Raw genomic sequence first — 19,838 nt, 5'->3', positions numbered from 1 at the left:
TGGTTCATAATATTGTGAAAAATGAGTATAAAATAAAAAAAAACACTTGGGTTCGTTTGATTGGTGTGACGTCTTCGACAAATTTGTAGATAATAATTCGGCCTTTCCAAAAAAAATTACACTCAAAAAATTATTCGTTCAAAAGTTAGAAGAAAGATTAAAAATTAATTATTCAAAAGAGCTCATTTTTTAAAAACTTGATTTTTTAAAAAAAAACCTACGAGAGATTACCAAAACAATGAAACCAGTCCGATCATATAGAAATCAAGAAAAATAAGTTATCATTTTTTGAAAAAAAAAGTATTTTTTTAAAAAAAATATTATTTTTAATTTTTTTTTTAAAAGGCTTTTTTTTTTTTGAAAGGACAAAATATATCTACAACTTTGCCGACGGTTTATTTGATTGGCATAGTGTATCTGGCAAAGTTGTAAATAATAACTTCGTTCCTCAAAAAAAAATGTACCTTGTGAAAAAAAAAAATTTTAAAATATAACTTTTTTTTCTGATTTCTCCATGGCCGGTTTCGTTGTTCAGGGAAACTTTCGTAGTTTTTATAAAAAAATCGGGTTTTTTAAAATGGGCTGTTTTCGATAATTAGTTTATAACTTTCTTTTATTTTTTTCAAAATTAGTAATTTGTTTTCAGAGTGTATTTTTTTTTTAAACAAAACTATTATCTACAACTTTGCCGAAAAATTTTGTAATCATCAATACCTATCCGTGAGCGGGGGCCTAGTTTGGTTGGTAACGTCTCCGCCAACCACGCTCGACGCCTGGGTTCGAATCTCACCGCCGACATAGGTGTCGATGGTTGTGAGGTGGCGTGATCCACTCACAACCAACCCAACTGGTCTATATTCAATCCTAGCCGACACCGGGAGATTTTCTGAGGCGAAAAATCTCTGGGATCACGCCTTCCATCGCATGAGGAAGTAAAGCCGTTGGCGCCGGTCCGTTAATAAACGGGTCGTGAGTTAGGGTCCTGGGTGTGGAGTCGCCTCCCTGGGCGTCGGTGATTGGCCACAACAGTGGCGGAACTAGACCGACGGAAAATAAGCGAGAATAAAAAAAAAACCTATCCGAAATAGCATTTTCCAATAGCTTTTCAAAAATGAGTTGTGTTTCAATAAATTAAACCAATAGCACAAAATGGCATCTTTTGCCTATAAAAACGTCTATGCAAAGTTTCAGTCAATGGGCACGTTCACGTTCTGATGATGTAAACTTGACAGAAAATGCATGGTCGAACTGTCAAAACGACGCAAACCCAGAAATAACGAGTCAATTGTGTTGCGTATCTGATTGAGATCCCTATACTCTCATTATCACTGAATAACATCGATACAGTCTTTTGTCCGATTATATAAGCCAGAGCACTGTGTGTTCAATCAAGTGTTGGCAAAGGACATTATTGGGGTGAATAAAACAAATAAATTGTCTGGTACAACATTCGAAAGACGAGTGCAAGTGTCTCAGAGAGTTGATTTTTCAAACAAAGTAATATAACATATTCCATCAGCTTCCACCGTTTCATTTAAAAGTTTAATACACTTGGAATCGAAAACATTTTTCAAATATTAAAACTCCATGTACCTCCCGTGTGTGATTTTGCAAATGACATGAAAGCATTCAACATTTTCCGACATGAAAGCATTCAACATTTTCAGACACAATCTTAATTTTTGTTGAGATAATTTTTTTTTGCACAGAGTAGTTTGATACATTTTGTAAATTTGTTTTGTAATATTTTTCCATTTCACTTATAATTTTTCCAATTCAACATTGCCACCCTAACGACAATGATATAACAAATATTATATTTTCAGGAATTTTTCTATTGGTATTCAGTGAAAAGTGATTTTTTTCATTTTATACTCATTTTTACACAATATTATGAACCACCCTATGTCGAATAAATGAACCACCCTAATGAAACATAATGTATCCGATGCTAGTTATAGTGTATATCATTATACAAGCTATTTCGAGAGACTAGTGATCAATTTCAAAAGATGAATTCTAAACATTTTGAACTCCGCCTTCCACAATCGAAAAAACGACTAAGTCCCAGAGAGAAAAAATTTTGCAAAAAAATTTTTTTTTCAGATGACACCAATTCTCGACGTTTCATGCAATATTAAGTCATTTGGCATCAAAAAAAAATTTTCGGAAACCGAAATTTCACGTACCCCTCCGCCCCCTTGGGTGATTTTTCGGTTTTCAAAAAAGCCAAACTTCAATCGCTTTGCGCCACCCCATTTTGAGTCCGATTGAGCTGAAATTTTGCACAGGGTGTTTTTTCGAGCAGGTGAACATTTTATATAGGGTTTTTTTTTGAAATTTTCTGGTCACTTTTTTCCATACGATGACTGGCGCCCTACTGACTACCTTTGATTTGAGTCACCAACACTCAAACAAAAGACGTTCTTGAAAAACTTTTTTTCTTTCTTGACCTTCACAATTTCACAGAATACCAATACACCATAACCTAGAATACTAAGGTTCTGGAATTTCAATCGGCGAAAAATGCAACCACCGTTTTCGTTTTTATTGTATGTCATTTTTTTCTACTGCTAAAAAGGTGCAGACCGGCAATAAAGCCTTATTAAAATGTTTTCTATTTAATGGATCGTAGCGCTTTTTATTGCTCTTGTGTTTTATGATTTTGCACCGATGAACGCGTTATGATAACAGCATCTCAAATGAAAATAATCAACATTTCCTTTACGCTAACTTTATGAGTTTATTGAACTAATTTGTTAGAGAATGGAATTGGCATAAAATAAACTGTAACAGGACAAAACTAGCAGTATTTCACTTCTGGTGGTTTTCTTCGCGATGAAAGCAAATAAACTCTATTGACGAGATAAAGTTTTATTGTCTTGCGATATTCGTTCCTCTTAATTGAAATGCAAAAAAAAAAAAAATACTTCAATGCTAGAGCCAGTTGAGGCTCCATGGTATCGACCATGTTTGCTCTCCTTGATCCGTAATCTGAAAATAAATGTTAGCAACATAAAGTCACTTATCAATAACATGAATAGAATGAACTTTAAAAAGAACCTTACTGATCGATCTCTGGAGGTTGTCTACAAGAATTCAAATCTGAATCTGAATGATTTAACCTTGGGTGCAGTCCCATTGCTTCTTAAACTCAATTAATCAATTTGCTACCTAGAACTCCTTTTTTTTAAGCCGAACGGTATCAAGATGAATGGGGTTATTTTTATAATAAACTTTCAATTTCCAAAAAATATAGACTAGCTATTTGTTTTGCTATATCGATTCGGTCAAGCTGTTTTTTAACAAGGAAGAAAACATTTCAAAAGCTTCCAAATTTAATTATAAAATGATTTTGATGCACTCTCTTGGGTCTGCAGTAACTTTTTCCAATTAAAACGCATGGTGGACAATATGAATTAAAAATGCTATCTTCATTACAAAAAACATAGGTAAAACTTACCTTCTTCATAATTTGGTATTTTATTTAAAATTTCCTGAGGGATCTAGAAAGAATATCAAATGATGAGGTCTTGAAGCATCCAAACTGTCAAACTACTATTTGTTTCATGATTTTCGCATAATTATTATTATTTGTAGTCAGTGGCGTAGCATGACCGGGTGACACTCGGGGCGGAAAAGTTGGGCCTGGGTGTCACCCCCACCCGGTTGCAGTGAAATCATTTTACTATAAAAAATTGTGAGATTTAGCACGTTCTTTTTCAATTTAAGATGAAACCTCATTAAATCCAAAAATGGCCGACTTCGAGTCACCACTTCGAATTTTCAAAAGCACAAGACTCGGAAATACTCATTGCGTTCCCTATGAAAATTCTATTTTATGTTTGCTTCACCACAGCAAACATAAAATAGCATTTTCACAGGGAACGCATTAACTATTTCTAAGTCTTGTGCTTTCGAAAATTCGACGTGGTGTCTCGAAGTCGGCCATTTTAGGATTCAATGAGGTTTCACCTTAAAGGTGACACGTATGAAAATTTTCCTCATGGGTGTCACCCCCTAGAGGGTGACACCCGGGGCGAACCCCACTAATACTAGCTTGTTCCCATGATACTTGTAGATGAATCAGAGGGGTCTCTAGTAACAGGATATATTAAACTAATATTCTAAAAATCCCTTCCTGAATTTATATGACTGGGGTTGGATAGCTACGTTATTTACTTTACTTTCGTTAACGACCTACTGTCGATTATAGAATACGTCTCCATACCACAAATGCAGTGAGTATGGGGTCTATCATGGAGTCGCCGACCTGTTTTGGGCTCTCTGCTGAGTATTATCTTTGCTGGACGCTCCTCCGACATTCGTTCTACGTAGCCAGCCGTATTTTATCAACTTGATGGTATCCACAGCTTGTCCATCCTCCTTTATTTCTATCCTGTGTCTGTCGACGTCTTTATCCTCTTTGTTGTTCAAAGCCTGAAAATTTTGTTTCCAATGCATGGCCACCTCATCGATTGTCAAGTTCCCTTCCCTGTTGATGCACATGGCAGAGATAGGCACAGTCCGGTTCCTGTTTCCATTCACAGACTTCCGTCCACAAAAGATTGTTCACAGTGCTCTCTTTTCGAGCGTTGCGGATGCTCTTTGTAGCCATTCTAGCCTCTCGATACTTCCTTTCTCACCCCACGCCAGTGGCGAACGATTTGCTGACACCATAGCGTAGGCACGGGCCTGGTTTTTTTTCGTCCGTCACCTTTTGACACTCCGCAGCATCAAACCTCGTGTTTCGTGTGGTTTCTGCGGTAGTGCCCAACACTTTTCGCGTTGTATTGCCGTCCGTGTCGTGGATGTGCTGCCACTCAGGTTTCCAACCGGTTCACCAATCCGTTCATTTTCCTAGTATACTCATCAGCAATTCAGTCAGCTGAGAGCCTCGGGATATCCAACAGTGTCCTCCTCGAAGTGCTCGACTTGTACGACTAGTTTACTTGCAAAATCATCTACGACCGCGAGCGGCCGTTCGGTGGTTAACGGGAACACTCGCCATGGCGGACGAAAGCATGCGTGAAGACATGTTTTTGAGTTCTTTCTTCGTTTTGTTTATAAATTCCTCCTTAGTTTTCACACTTTTTCACTGTTTGGCCGGTTGCACTGACCTTCCGGCCAAGCGCACGCAGCGATGCAGCGATTTGTTTTGATGTTCTGATTGTTATCCAATAGTGCCAAGATGTTGTAGAGGGTGTATCCGGCATCTACAAAGTACGATGTCCGTTTTCGACGCAGCGGGGTACCGTTCTTTGAACGTGTAAGCCGGCTGCGAAACCACGGGCATAAGGGAAACGCAACTAAACCTGAACCACTGCTGCTATACCAAGCAGTCACTGAGTCGCTGTCGAACATTGCCATCGTATCGGACCCCTACTGCATCTTCCCGGAAACGGTAACTGGGTTGTGGACAAGTCCAGTATGGCGGCCGTATGGACAACGAGCAGGTTCCCGGTTCAGGAGGTTGTTCTACTGCAGTAGCTTAGCTCCGTTACGTTGGTCTACCGAAAGGTTCACCCAGATGGCCGTCCAGTTGTCCATGGAGCTAACGGGCCTAACGCCGTTGGTGGTGGCGGGTGACTTCAACGCTTGGGCTGTTGAGTGAGGAAGTCGCTCTATGAACCAGAGAGGTCAGATCCTGTTGGAGGCTTTGGCAAAGCTTAACTTAGAACTTGCCAACGTTGGTACCAAATGTACATTTAGCAGAGATGGTGCGGAGTCGATCATCGATGTGACGTTCTCCAGCCCAAGACTGATCACGAACTGGAGGGTAGACGATGCCGAGGTATTCGAAGAGGCCATGAGAAAAGAGTGCAATGAAGGCAGTTGGCTTCGCCCAACTGCCGACCAACTAGTTGCCATACTATCGCGTGCGTGCGACGCCACCATGCCTAGGATCCGCCAACCTAGGAATGGGAAGCCACCGGCTTACTGGTGGACTGATGTGATAGCGAACCTCCGCAGTACGTGCCTCCGTGTAAGACGGAGGATGCAGCGTACGCAAACAGACCAACAGAGCATTGAGCGCCGCGCAGCATTCGGTTCTGCAAGATCGGCGTTAAAGAGTGCAATTAAGGAAAGCAAGAGGGCCTGCTTCGATAGGCTATGCGCGAGTGCCAATACGAACCCGTGGGATAAGGCCTATAGGATCGTAATAGCCAAGACCAAAGGCGCGCTGGAGCCTGCAGAGCGATCACCAGCGATGCTGGAGCGTATCTCTTTCCACGCCACGAGCCTAGTCCTTGGCCTGCGGTAGTCGAGGCTCGCGTCCGACGTTCCAGTATCTCAGACACAGACCAGGGATGCCGAAAATCCAATCCGTGAGCGACGACAGCCGTGTCGAGATCGAGGGAGAGGTTAGGGTTACAAATGAGAAACTCATCGTGATCGCCAACTTTCTAAAGGTGAGTAAGGCACCGGGACCGGATAGAATCCCTAACCTGGCGATTAAAACGGCCCCCGGCCTGTTTAGGGCAATCAAGCAGAGGTGCCTGGATGACTACCTCTTCCCGGACAGGTGGAAGCGGCAGAGTTTGGTCATACTGCTGAAAGCTGGGAAACCGCCAGGGGACCCATCGGCATACAGACCTATCTGCCTGCTGGACACTGCGGGCAGGGTGCTTGAGAGAATTATCAAGTAATCAGTTTGGTTTCCGGAAGGACAGGTTCACGCTGGATGCTATCCTCTCCGTCACCAAGATGGCGGGGGTAGCATTCCAGCGCAAGAGAAGGAGCATACGTTATTGCGCAATCGTCACGCTTGACGTGAAGAATGCGTTCAATAGCGCCAGTTGGGACTCCATAGCGCTAGCGCTGAGGAGAATCCATGTACCGGTATCGCTGTACAAGATAGACCGAGTACTTGTTTAAAACACGGAGGACGTGCGTCCCAATTACCGCATGAGTTCCGCAAGTTTCTATCCTGGGACCGGTGTTGTGGAATGTCATGTATGACGAGGTGTTGAAGCTCAAGTTCCCTGTAGGGGTTGTGATCATCGGCTTCGCAGACGACATAACGCTAGAGATCTACGGCGAGTTGATCGAGGAGGTCGAGTTGACGGCCGCTCATTGTATACGCAAGGTCGAAGACTGGCTGCACTTCAGGAAACTGGAGTTAGCGCACCATAAGACGGAGGTCACGGTTGTGAATAACCGCAAATCAGAGCCACATGCGGTGGCCAGAGTCGGAGACTGCACCATCACCTCAAAGCGATCTTTGAGGCTCTTGGGGGTTTTAAATAACGATAAGCTTACATTTAAGAGTCACGTCAACTATGCTTGCAAGAGGGCTTCAACGGCTATTGCAGCACTATCTCGAATGATGTCGAATAGCTCAGCGGTGAATGGCAGCAAGCGTAAACTTCTTACCAGTGTGATTTCGTCCATATCTAGGTATGGGGGCCCATTGTGTTTCAAAGCGCTAGGTACTAACAGGTATCGTGGTAAACTGGAAAGTACCTACAGGCTCATTTGTCTGAGGGTTGCGAGTGCGTATCTTCCAAAACACATATTTCTGAATACAGGTTGCATTGTTCCCTTCCGGAACGACGCACGCTATACTTTCATGCAAAAAATTAGTAGTCCTTTACTACAGGTTTCTTCATGGACTTCCAGATGAAAAACAGTCGTTTTTCGACGAGTTCTTGGCCGATTTTTAATCTTGATGAACCAATCGTTTCAGGAATGGTTCTCTCAGCTATGCTCATGATAGAAACAAGAATTTTTGCCAGGCAACTCATTATCAAAACCATCCGAAAATTAGTGTCTATCGAAACTTAGAAAAATTACGTACATCTGGTGACCTAGGCCACATTTGTGGTCAGAAAATAAGCCTATAGAAGTTTCCCGTGAAATCCTCCTTCACGCCATCGATTTTGTCGATGTTTCATTGATCAGACTGAAGGAGCTGTCCTTGATTTTCACCACGCAAAATCGCTCACTGATGGGCCTCCACCTAATTATACGCTTGATCTTGTATGACGTATGACGAAACGTTCACCTGTATCGCAGTCTATTACAGTGGCTATGTACTATTTGAAAGTCGTTCCCACGATAGGATTTACTGTTCGGAACCCACGTTCACCCTCTTTGACCACCGCAGTTTTAGAGGGCTGCGACCTCTACCGTCATTTTCCGCGGTTCTTTGGATAAAATGCTTAAACTTGCCGGTTTAAGTAGAGCTTCGACGTTCTGAGTTTCCAACCATTGTCCCTTTTCGTTGGCCTGAGTCGATATCGATTGGTCCGATTCGTATTTATATCTGGATTGTTCGTAGCGGGGCACTCTTGACATACTGCTCTACTAGTGCCACGAACAGCCCACCGCACAGTGGTACGAGAGTAAATGCAAAAAGGTCACGATTTTAGGTTCTCGTACTGCTATCCACCGTCTTAAACACCAAGACACCACATGTTACAGAACAGCCGTTCGCTGCAGATCAGACGCTGTTGTACGTCGCTCAATATGAATATAAAACAAACTCGTACGGAAGTTCTTCTCAGTTTGCATACGACCAAAGCTCCAACCGACCCGATCTTCACTAAAGTTCGTAAAGACGTTCTCTTCGGTAAAGATGATAGATCGCAGCGGGGCGTTGGATTGCACTTACCAAAATTTACCAACCACAAGAAACCAAACACCCTGTACATAACCAGAATTAAAATGAAAAATCAAAAACAATGTAAAACTAAATTATAAAGCTCAGTTGAAAACCAACTAGAAAAGGCAGCATTGAACCAGTCACGAGCTCGCCTTTTTTGCATGTGTGGCTGCAATAGATTTTATCGTTACTAAGAGAATACAAATATTTTTAAGTCTAAGATAAACTAACTTAGACTACTAACAAGCGGAATCTGTAAAAATGTATATATTTTAAAACCGGCAGACAAAAGTTCCAGTAAGTATTGAGTCTTGATGATTGGTTCGAGGAGAACGTTGAAAAACGATAAAAATCATCAATCTTTTATTTGGGGTTTTTCAAGAAGTTGTATAGAACAATCGCATCGAACACCTTTTCTGACTTTTCAGTTTCCCAACATCGTGAATTTTTTTTGATGATTTTTTTACCAGACAATATTTTTCCTCAGTTAAGCCGTTACAAATTTTATTTTCATTTTAAGGTAACCGCCCCCCCCCCTTCAAAAATCTTGAAAATTGGAAGGGGAAGAAAAAAAGCTCAAACCGATTTGTTCATTACATTGGTTTTCCGACAGCATAAATGCTTAATTTAGCAACAAACAATTATTTGAGTGCAAGTTACAAACGTCATAACTTGCACACAAACTTTGATCAAAGATATTTCTTTTTTTTCGTCTCGGTGTTATTTATTTTTTGCCACCCCCTCTGCTAACTTTGATAACCTTGGACATAAAAAAAAATTCGAAATTTGTATCAGCCTTACCAAAAATACTCCACAACAAGTTACTTTTATAATATTTATTATTTTTTATTTATTATCTTTTTTAAGAATATATTTTCCCGAAATTCCAGTTTTTAAAACGAAATCAAAAGAAAAGTGGATGAAAGAGAAAGTTTACAGAGAAAAAATTGGAGAGACTGGTTTAGAGAAAATATCTTATGACATATTCTGAGAGGGTAAACCTGATAGCGCTGATACGTAGATTTGTAGGACTATTAAATTTTAGATCTTTGTTAGAATCTATGGATGTATATGGCGAGACCAATATTGTCAGAAATAACATCGAAGGAAAATTAACAAGAATAACAAATTAACCATTGGTGCGAAAAATATCTCCGGCCATACGTCGACTCAAAACTTTCGGCAGCGAAGGTCTAGTTCATACGTACTATAAACCTGAACTATAAAAGGGATAAAATGTCACTTATTTCAACAAATTAAACTTGCTGCGTGCTCCTAAACCCATCCATAAATTGGGGTGAGATCTTGTCTATTTGTATACGAGTGCTTCATGAATGCCCTTAATATTTACGCTAAACACACTATAAATCCAAATATAATCCAGTATCACATCGTAAATGCAGTTCATTGGCAACCACCGGCAGAGACAGCATTCTTTGCGAAATATTTTAAGTCGCATTTTTGGATTGTTCGATACATAAACAATTTAAGCGTCTCCCTTCAATTAATACACAAATCGTTATGTTCGCGATACACAAAGCAGAGGTAACACCAATCGCTACTTTATATGCAAATTTATTCCAATAAATGCCAGACGAACGCAGGGGAAACGAGGGAGTGAATGAACCCCAAAATCACTTTTGTTATATCGTTGGACGGAGTTAAGATTGATGCTTTCATGTGACTCATGCAGATTATGAAGCTGATTTATAGCTTGTTCTCGTTGTTTTGATGTATTTCATTATTTCGTTGACGTTTTTTTTTGCAGCTACTGATGAGCTTAAACGCCAAGCCCGCCATATATGGTTAGCGGCACGCACGACCACATGGACCCAAGCCCTGGGAGATGGTAGTCCATGCCTTACTTCGAAAGGACATCTCGGAGTTTGTACTTCATTCCGAAAATGTTACCCCTATTTTAAGATTCCTGATCTCAGCGTATGGGATTCATGGGTCCTTGGCAACTATGATACGTGTAGCTATTTTAACGACCAAGGACGACAGGCTTTCGGTGTTTGTTGTACGAATCCAATAATGCCCTTACCTCCTGCGGAATCCAGCACGGAGACAAGTACAGCAACATCGCCAATTATGGGCAGTGGAAATGAAATCGGAGAAGATTCCAAGAAAAAGCCACCGAAAAATAACAACTATCCCAGCTGGCCGCCACCAATCCCAACACATCCTCCGGATCACACAGCAGCAACCCATCCGCCATCGTTTACTTCTTCAACTGTTGCTGGTTTGGTTACACAACCGACCACGAGCAAACCCGCAACTACCACGTGGCCTACAAAACCGGCACGGCCTACGGTGCCCAACCAGCCGGGACATCCCCCAATGGTTTGGCCCCCACCAGCACCTACACATCCACCCGCACCTTCCATCGAAATAACCACCGTTGGCTCTGTGAACCCTCCTGGTAGCGGTTTCAATAGCGGATGCGGCATGAAAAATGGAAATCCGGTGAGTTTGAATTTTGTATTGCCTCGTTTCAATTCAACTGTATCCTTTACTGCCATGATATGACATTGTGACGTAGATCTAAGTGATCAGTTTTCCAGTATGGCCAAAAAACGAATGAATTTCTCGCCACTTTTGTATTGAAATGAGTCCCTACGTCACTTTGTTTTTTTTTTTGATTTTATACAACGTACGAACAAGAAACAACGAAAAGGAAGATACCAAAAGATAGGTCATCGAATAATGAACAAATTGGCATGAAAAACCCATATTCGAAAAAATGGCCTTTACGTCACTTTGTCATCTCACGGCAGTTTAGGAATAGATGTGACTCAATCTGTTTCGTTTTGGATTATTTCCATAGGACACTGAACGAATAGTGGGAGGTCACAATGCAGATCCAAACGAATGGCCGTGGGTTGCTGCCTTATTCAACAACGGGCGTCAGTTCTGTGGAGGATCATTGATCGACAACATACACATCCTAACCGCTGCCCATTGTGTGGCTCAGTAGGTGCACTTGAAGGGTGGTATTCGTTGGAAAATGCATACTAATCGGTTGGGAATTTATATTTTTTGACAGCATGAGCTCATGGGATGTTGCACGTTTATCGGTGAAATTGGGCGATCATAATATTCGATCGAATACTGAAGTACAGCATGTTGAGAGAAAAGTTAAACGACTCGTGCGTCATCGTGGTTTCGACTCGCGAACGTTGGTAATGTTAATCACTTTCCGATGAAGTTCAGTGCGTTTGTATTGACAGAGCTTCCATTTTTTTAGTATAACGACATTGCAGTACTGACCATGGATCAACCCGTTCAGTTTTCACAATCTGTTCGACCCGTCTGCTTACCGGCAGGGGAAAGTTCTGGAACTTACAATGGACTGATGGCTACGGTTATCGGATGGGGAAGCTTGCGAGAAAGTACCAAATCAAATGCGAATTATATGACACGTTATTTAAGTGTATTGATTGCTTTCAGACGGACCCCAACCCGCTATTTTGCAGGAGGTGAACCTTCAGGTTTGGACTAATCAAGAATGCAGCAGGAAATACGGATCAGCCGCTCCCGGTGGTATCATAGCATCGATGCTATGTGCAGGACAAGCTGCAAAGGACTCCTGTAGTGTAAGTTCAATAACAAAACATAGTCATTGTATCGTTTCATTAAATTTGTGTTTCGTAGGGAGACTCCGGTGGTCCTTTGATGGTTAACGAAGGACGATGGACCCAGGTGGGTGTTGTTTCATGGGGTATTGGATGCGGAAAAGGTCAGTATCCTGGAGTATACAGTCGAGTTACGTCCTTTATGCCTTGGATTACGAAAAATATTAAAGACAACTAAAATCGATTATGGCGATTGTGGGAGCAGTACACATATATGATTCTAGATAATTCATAAAAGTTTAGACTACCAATCAAACATAATGGGGAGCCATAATGTAATCGCTTAAATTTTAGTACGCTTGTAATTGATGCCATTCGTGTAATGTGAACAGTATTTTGTAGGAATGAAATGAACGATCTAAAATTGAATAGTACAGTTAGAATGTCAATAGAATGTCTAAGTAAAATCATAATGCCAATAAAATCAATCAAATTAAAAATAAAGTACCGATTATTATTCAAATATCAAAAAATTTAGCTCTAGTAGCGACTTTACAAAAAAACCTCGAAGTTGAATTTGTTCTTGAATACACATTAATAATAAGGAGACCTACATCCCAAGAGGCTGTCAAGCATTAATTACTTACTCTACTTCTTTGGCGATAAGTCGTTATCGGCTCATAGTCAAATCGAAAGTACGTCTACTTATCACTCTATCTTGCCCTTTACACCCGCCTGTCAGACCCACTCTCTCTTTAAATTTTGATAGTTTTGTGAAAGCCTTCCATGTTTGCTGGAACTTGCTCTTCGTAATCACTTAGCATTATTCTATCGGTCAAAGTTCTACGAGTTTGATTCGTCTCCTTCGGCACCAAAACAACATCGTTAGCTTCGTACCACTCCATCATCGGTTTTGCATAATGACACGATGCTAGATCTGGCCAAAACATAGTGCCACCTTCGTGGACCGGAGGTGCTTCTGGAGGTATTCTCAGGGTGTCCACTCATTTTACATTTTCGAATTCCCGCATTTTTCCCGACTTTTTCCTGCATGAATGCAAGAAATTCCCGATTTGAATCAAAATGCTGAAAAAGTTGTGAAGTCACTTCTGAAAAGTTTTCAGAATCTATGTAACGCGTGATGAACGAAACACAGTTAAATCGCAGTATTTCTCCTGAGCGTAAAATAACATTATCTTTAATTTGAAAAAAAAAACGCAAATCCATGTCACAAGTTTTGTTCCCCAAATAATCAATTCAAACAAAATATTTTTTACTCTTAGGTTTAGTAGTTTTATGTTTACCCTTAGCTTCCCATGACTTTTTCCGATGATTTGAGCAAAGGAAAAAAATTTTTGTACGAAAAGTGCTGTTTTGTTTGTTGTTGTTCCCCTCATAGGTTGTTAGTCCATCTAGTCCATCAAAGTTGCATCTCTCTGGTCATCTGCCAACATATTCAACTTGTTTGCATCCAGCGCTCAAAATGGTCGAACTGATAAAAAAAATGATTTTGGGGACCAACATTTCAAAATAAGTGGTTTCGAAACTTAAAAAAATAACCTGAAAATCAGAGAAACGATCTTAAATTATTATTTTTCAAATTGAAAGTCTTTTACTGCACGAACATGTCTTGCAGAAACCGTCGAAAAGAAAACAAATCTATTTTTAAATTCTTTTAAACTTCTCAAAAATAAAAAATATTTCCTAAAATTTTACCAAATCCTTTTTATTAGGATATTTTCTAAAGAATTTTTGGTTTTTATTTCTCCATGATCATCAATGTACAGTTTACATTATGCAGTTTTTAAAAAATACATCAATATTTTTCAAAAATCAGCTCTTTGGAATGTTTAATTTAGAATATTTTCATTACTCAACTACTGTCAACAACTTTGGCGAAAACATCGCACCAATCAAACAAATCGTTCTGGTTTCGAAAAAAAAAATCAGATATTTAAACCTCTTCCGTGTTCAAATAATCAACGGTGTAACAATTGGCAACTTAGAATTCAAAAAATAAGCTTTTTGAGATATTCAATCCATTTTTTTTAACAGAACTACTATCTACAGCTTTGCCGGAAACATCACATCAATCAATCTAATTAGTTTGGCTTTTGAAATATTCAAAGTATTTTTGTTTATTGGCCACAGATTTAGTAGCCAACTGTTTAGTGCACAGGGCGATTGCAGGGCTAGCGCTACGATCCTGCAGACACTAACAGTCTCTCTCGAGCCGGGACACGAACCTACGACGACTGACTAGTTAGGCCAGCATCGTAAGACCAGTTACAAAACAACAAGCACCTCCGTAAAACATTAGGGGTCTTCACATCGAGCTCGTATACGAATACCCAGCCGTAAACTGTGTATCTTCCATTACTCGTCAATGGAGGTGAGTATTTTTACGGCTGGGTATTTGTTTACGAGTTAAATGTGAAAATAAAACTACTTAACCTAAGAGTAAAAAATATTTTGATTGAATTGATTATTTAGGGAACAAAACTTGTGACATGGATTTGCGTTTTCTTTTCTTAAATTAAAGATAATGATATTTTACGTTCAGGAAAAATACTGCGATTTAACTGTATTTCGTTTATCACGCGTTACATAGATTCAAAACTTTTCAGAAGTGAATTCACAACTTTTTCAGCATTTTGATTTGTTAGTCCATCAAAGTTGCATCTCTATGGTCATCTGCCAACATCTTCAACTTGTTTGCATCCAGCGCTCAAAATGGTCAAGCTGATAGCAAAAATGATATTGGGGACCAACATTTCAAAATAAGTGATTTCGAAACTTAAAAACCTGGATAACCTGGAAATCAGAAAAAAGATCTCAATTTTTTTTTTTTTTCAAATTAAAAGTCCTTTACTGCACGAACATGTCTTGCAGAAACCGTTGAAAAGGAAACAAATTTATTTTTAATTTCTTTTGAACTTTTCAAGAAAAAAAATGTTTCCTGAAACTTTCCTAAATCCTTTTTATTAGGATTTTTTCTAAGGAATTTTTAGTTTTTATTTCTCCATGATCATCAATGTTCAGTTTACATTATGCAGTTTTTGTAAAATCTGAACAATCTGAAATAAAAATCTATTTGGAAAACTGGAGAATCAGAACTGTGTGTCACTTATTTAATCCTCAATTTGTTAATTCAAATAACTACTAGTAACTAGTAATGTTATTAAGATTGTACAGTGAATCTTATTTTGCATTGCTCTTAGAAATTGAAACAGTTTCTATTGTACATATGAGAATTTATGATTGATTCTCTCACTAAAAACGTTTTTTTCGATAAACTGGCAACTTCCATTCCCAGACTCCGGACCGGTTTTCGACCCTGGTTTCAATTCGCTTTACCATCTTGAGAAGTCCCACAGAGTCCATTCAATTTTTATAGATAACACGTTTTATGCTATTCTACGACATTTGATGTCAACATTTATTTCATTCGAAAAGCAGGACTGATAAGCTGGTCAGCGGGTCAAAAAAAAAGTAAGTTTAGTGACTTTTTGGTTAAAAAATTGACTGCTGAAGAAAAATGTGACTTTTAAGGGACCAACTTACAGTCCTGCACTTCCAACTTCTCCATCATTTGTAATTGCATCATACACAATACTTTAAAAAAATCTTGGTAACAAAATCCCGATTAAATAAAAAAATTCCCGACTTTTTCCCGCATTTTTCCCGATGTCATTCAATTCCCGACTATTTCCCGCATTTCCCGTTTTCCCGATTGAGTGGCCACCCTGTATTCTTCTTTATATATTTGGCCGTTGATGGTGCCGGTCGATATATACGTCTTGCTGTATTTGCCGTACCCATAGATGGTCTGCCACACCAAATAAGTCTCGACAAATTTGTTGACCTTCTTCTTTCGGAACATCCAGGCAGGACTTGCCGACGAAAAACTCCAGGCCAGGGATCTGCTTGGCGTTAGCTTTAATGTATGTCTCGTGGTCCATTACGATGCATTTCGGCTTCACCAACCTCTCGCGATACAGCTTACTGGCACGGGATTTAATCACTGTGACCCTCCCAGTTGGTCTCGAGGTACGATGGTGGCCTATTAAGCCAGTCGTCGTAGGTTCGAGTCTCGACTCGGGAGAGACTGTTAGTGTCAATAGGATCGTAGCGCTAGCCCCGCAATTGTCCTGTACACTTAACAGTTGGCTGCGAAGTCTGTGTGTAATAAACAGAAGGTCGAGTTCCGAATCGGAATTTAGCACCAAGGCTTTGCTTTGCTTATTTAGCGGTTTCTTACCCTAAAGACATAGAATTCAAACTTAGTTTCGGTTTTTACAAGTTCCTATCTCACATCACTACGAGTCATATGATCACAATAAACTGCCAGCTGATACATGGACACAACTGGGTTATCATCCGACAATAGCTAAGTAAGAAGCTGCAACGCGATCATTGGTCCGGTAACCATATCTTGGTGATAGAGGAAATGCTTCACCAATCCGAGTTTCTGTTCACCAAGATGGTGCGGCTCAAAACAGCGTCTGTTCTCCAAGGCTGATCAACGTCCTGATGCCAGTGAGGCTCTAAACAGTCTGCAGTTCTCTGGTGAGTTTGGGGGTTGGTACAGGCCTTACAAGTCAACCGTAAATCACATAGACATAGGCAACGAGGGCAAGTCTCTTATTTTTTGGGAAGTACCCGCAAAGTTCGTCTCCTCAACTAAGTACGTCTTTTAAATTCGGATCATGGAACTGCAAGTTTTTATTTTTTTGGGAAGAATTCTTTCCAAATAGTGGGTTCGCAAGTTCGACATTGTAGCGCTGCAGGAGGTATGGCTACACACGTACAGAGATGGTCTACTAGGGCTGCGGCAACACACACGGGCTGGGCACAGGTTTCATTGTGATGGTAAAACGGTCGACAATAGAATGTACAAGTTGAGGATCAGGACCCGTTTCTTCAACGTTAGCATCATTAACGTGCACAGCCCTCACCTTTGAGGTAACGAAGACTATAAAGACGCCTTTTAAGCGCAGTTAAAGCGTGCATACGATAGCTACCCAAAACCATGACGTCAAAATCGTTTTCGGAGTTTCAATGCTCAGCTTGGCCAGAAGGAGCAATTCAGACCGGTTATTGGAAAGCTCAGCGCATACCGGTTTCGAACGGAAACGGCCTTCGGACTCATAGACTTCGCCACCTCCAAAACACGACCATACGTAGTACCTACTTCCAGCATGGCCTTCCATGTCGGTACACCTGGAGATCACCACAACAGACTGAAACACAAATCAATCGCGTTTTGATTGACGGAAGGCATTTTTCGGATAACATCGACGTCCGAACCTACCGTGGCGCAAACGTCGATTCTTACCACTATCTCTTGATGGTTAAAACGTGCCAAAGACTTTTGGTTGTCAAGAACATCCGCTACCGTCGCCGGAGTCGCTAATGAGTACACGCAAAGCCCTGAAAGAGTGACATACCGCCCACCCACGATAAGTGAAGTTAAGGATGCTCTCAATTAGCTCAAATCAGCTTGGAAGGACAGCATCGCAGCAGAGTTTATCAAGCTGGGCCCTATCCGGTTGGCTTCCTGTCTGTATCAGCTGATAGTCAAGATCTGGGATACAGAACAGCTACCTGAGGGGTTGAAGTTGAGAATAATATCCCCAATATACAAAAAGGGCGACAAGTTGGAATGTGAGAACCACGATCACGATTCTCAACGAAATGAACGAAAATGGCTTCCCCGCGAAACTGACAAGACTGATTAAGGCCACAATGGATGGTATACAGTGCTGTGTGAAGATTTCGGGGGCGTTATCAAACCCGTTTTAAAACATGTAAGAGCGTTCGACAAGGCGACGGCCTTTCCTGCCTCTTGTTCAACATTGCGTCTGAGGGTGTTATGAAACGTGCGGTTTTTAACATGCGGGGTACGATCTTCAATAGATCCAGCCAGTTCATCTGCTTCACTGACGACGTGGAACTTGTCGGGAGGACGTTCCAGGCGGTTGCTGAACAGCTACACTAAGCTAAAACGCGAAGCATGAAAGGTTGGATTGAAGGTGAATACGTCGAAAACCAAGTATCTGCTAGCAGGGGGAGCCGAGCGCGTCAAGGCTCGCATAGGCAGCAGCGTAATGATCGTCGGAGATGAGTTCGGGTGCTTGACGAATTGGTGTACCTCGGATCATTGGTAACGTCATACAACAACTGCAGCAAAGAAATTGACAAACGTATTGTAGCTGTTAGTCGTGCCTACTACGAACTCCACAAGATGTTGAGGTTTGACAAACTTCGCCCCCGTACCAAGTGCACCATGTACAGGACGCTCATAAGACTGGTAGTCCTCTACGGGCACGAGACATGGACGATACTCGAAGAGGATTTGCAAGCACTAGCTGTTTTCGAACGGCGTGTACTTAGAACCATCTTCGGCGGAGTATGCGAGGATGGTGTATGAAGGCGAAGAATGAACCACTAGCTAGCGAAACAACGAGCCCAGTATCCATAAAGTCGCTAAAGTTTAAAGGGTACAATGGGTGGGGCATGTTGTAAGAATGCCGGGCAGTAATCCCGCAAAATGGTGTTCGTCTCGAATTCAGCCGGTATAACACGTAGAGGCGCGCAACGAGCTAAGTGGTTGGTCCAAGTGGAGCAAGATCTCGGAAATGTGGGACACTCAAGAAACCAGAGACAAGCTGCTATGGACCGAGTGCGTTAGTGAAATAATCCATCAACTTTCTTGCCATCAGGCCGTCAGCCGTCTTTGCTATTCTTTCACAACCGCGCTCATATTTTTTTGCTTGAAAGCCATCCCGATATCCTTACTTACCAAACAGCCTCAAGCCGTGGTGTGGCCTTTGATGTACGTAAGAGTCGTCTCCATTCCACTTGATCCATGGCTGTAGTTCGCCAGCTCTGCAGTATGCGTAGGGTCCGTAGGTCGTCTTCCACCTGATCGATCCATCTTTCCCGCTGTGCACCTTTCTGTCTCGTCCCTGACGGATCCCGATATCCACTTGACAGAAAATTAGCGGGAAAATCATCGTGAATTTCGTGCGAATATACATTGGGTAACGAGAAAACAATATGCAAAACAACACAGGAATTAGGGTGATTAATGCCAATAATACAATGATAAAAGTTCTTAGAAACACAAAAAAACATATCTATGTAACATTATTTTGGCTGTTTTACAGTCAAAATAATGTCACATAGAAGCAATGCTAAGTTCATTCTCTTTCATTTTCACTTTAACCCTTTATAAGGGAGTGGCAACTATATTGCCACCAACAACTTTCGTTTTTTTTTGCTTCATAATTACGAGCTATGATCAGTGATCAGAAATAAACAATAAAATTTTATGACATTTTTTCAGCCTGGGCCCGTTAAAGAGTTAATTCGTAAATAGCTTATTCTGGTATTTCCAATTAGTTTTTATAGTCCAGTTCTAGGAAACAACCTTGTAATCGATAAGATACGTGCCCACCCAAGTAACAATATCAGTTTTACGATGCACTTGGAAAAGTTTTGATTGCTTGTCCTTTAAAACAGTGTATAAATCTTATTATTTTCACAAACTGCTACAAATCAGCCCGTAAAATCCTCATAAGATCGAGGAGGCCCATACTAAAAAAGGTGCTCGAGAATAGTTCCTAAAGTTCGCTTAAAACTCCATATTT

The 19,838-nt window shown here is 40.8% G+C and overlaps 1 protein-coding gene across 1 annotated transcript in view; it reads left to right on the top strand.

Annotated features, from left to right (window-relative positions):
* Positions 1 to 12,570, top strand: part of LOC129733006 (transmembrane protease serine 9) — a 33,876-nt gene extending 21,306 nt beyond the window's left edge. Inside the window, exons 2-7 of the mRNA XM_055694541.1 lie at positions 10,377 to 11,074; positions 11,436 to 11,581; positions 11,655 to 11,790; positions 11,856 to 12,000; positions 12,059 to 12,204; positions 12,263 to 12,570. Of these exons, the coding sequence (XP_055550516.1) occupies positions 10,377 to 11,074; positions 11,436 to 11,581; positions 11,655 to 11,790; positions 11,856 to 12,000; positions 12,059 to 12,204; positions 12,263 to 12,421 (1,430 nt within the window). The 3' untranslated portion in view covers positions 12,422 to 12,570. The remainder of the gene's footprint in view (positions 1 to 10,376; positions 11,075 to 11,435; positions 11,582 to 11,654; positions 11,791 to 11,855; positions 12,001 to 12,058; positions 12,205 to 12,262) is intronic.
* The last annotated feature ends 7,268 nt before the right edge of the window (positions 12,571 to 19,838 follow it).

The sequence above is a fragment of the Wyeomyia smithii genome, chromosome 3, assembly GCF_029784165.1.
Source record: "Wyeomyia smithii strain HCP4-BCI-WySm-NY-G18 chromosome 3, ASM2978416v1, whole genome shotgun sequence".
Lineage (NCBI taxonomy): Eukaryota > Metazoa > Arthropoda > Insecta > Diptera > Culicidae > Wyeomyia > Wyeomyia smithii.
This window is presented reverse-complemented; position numbering and strand designations above follow the sequence as displayed.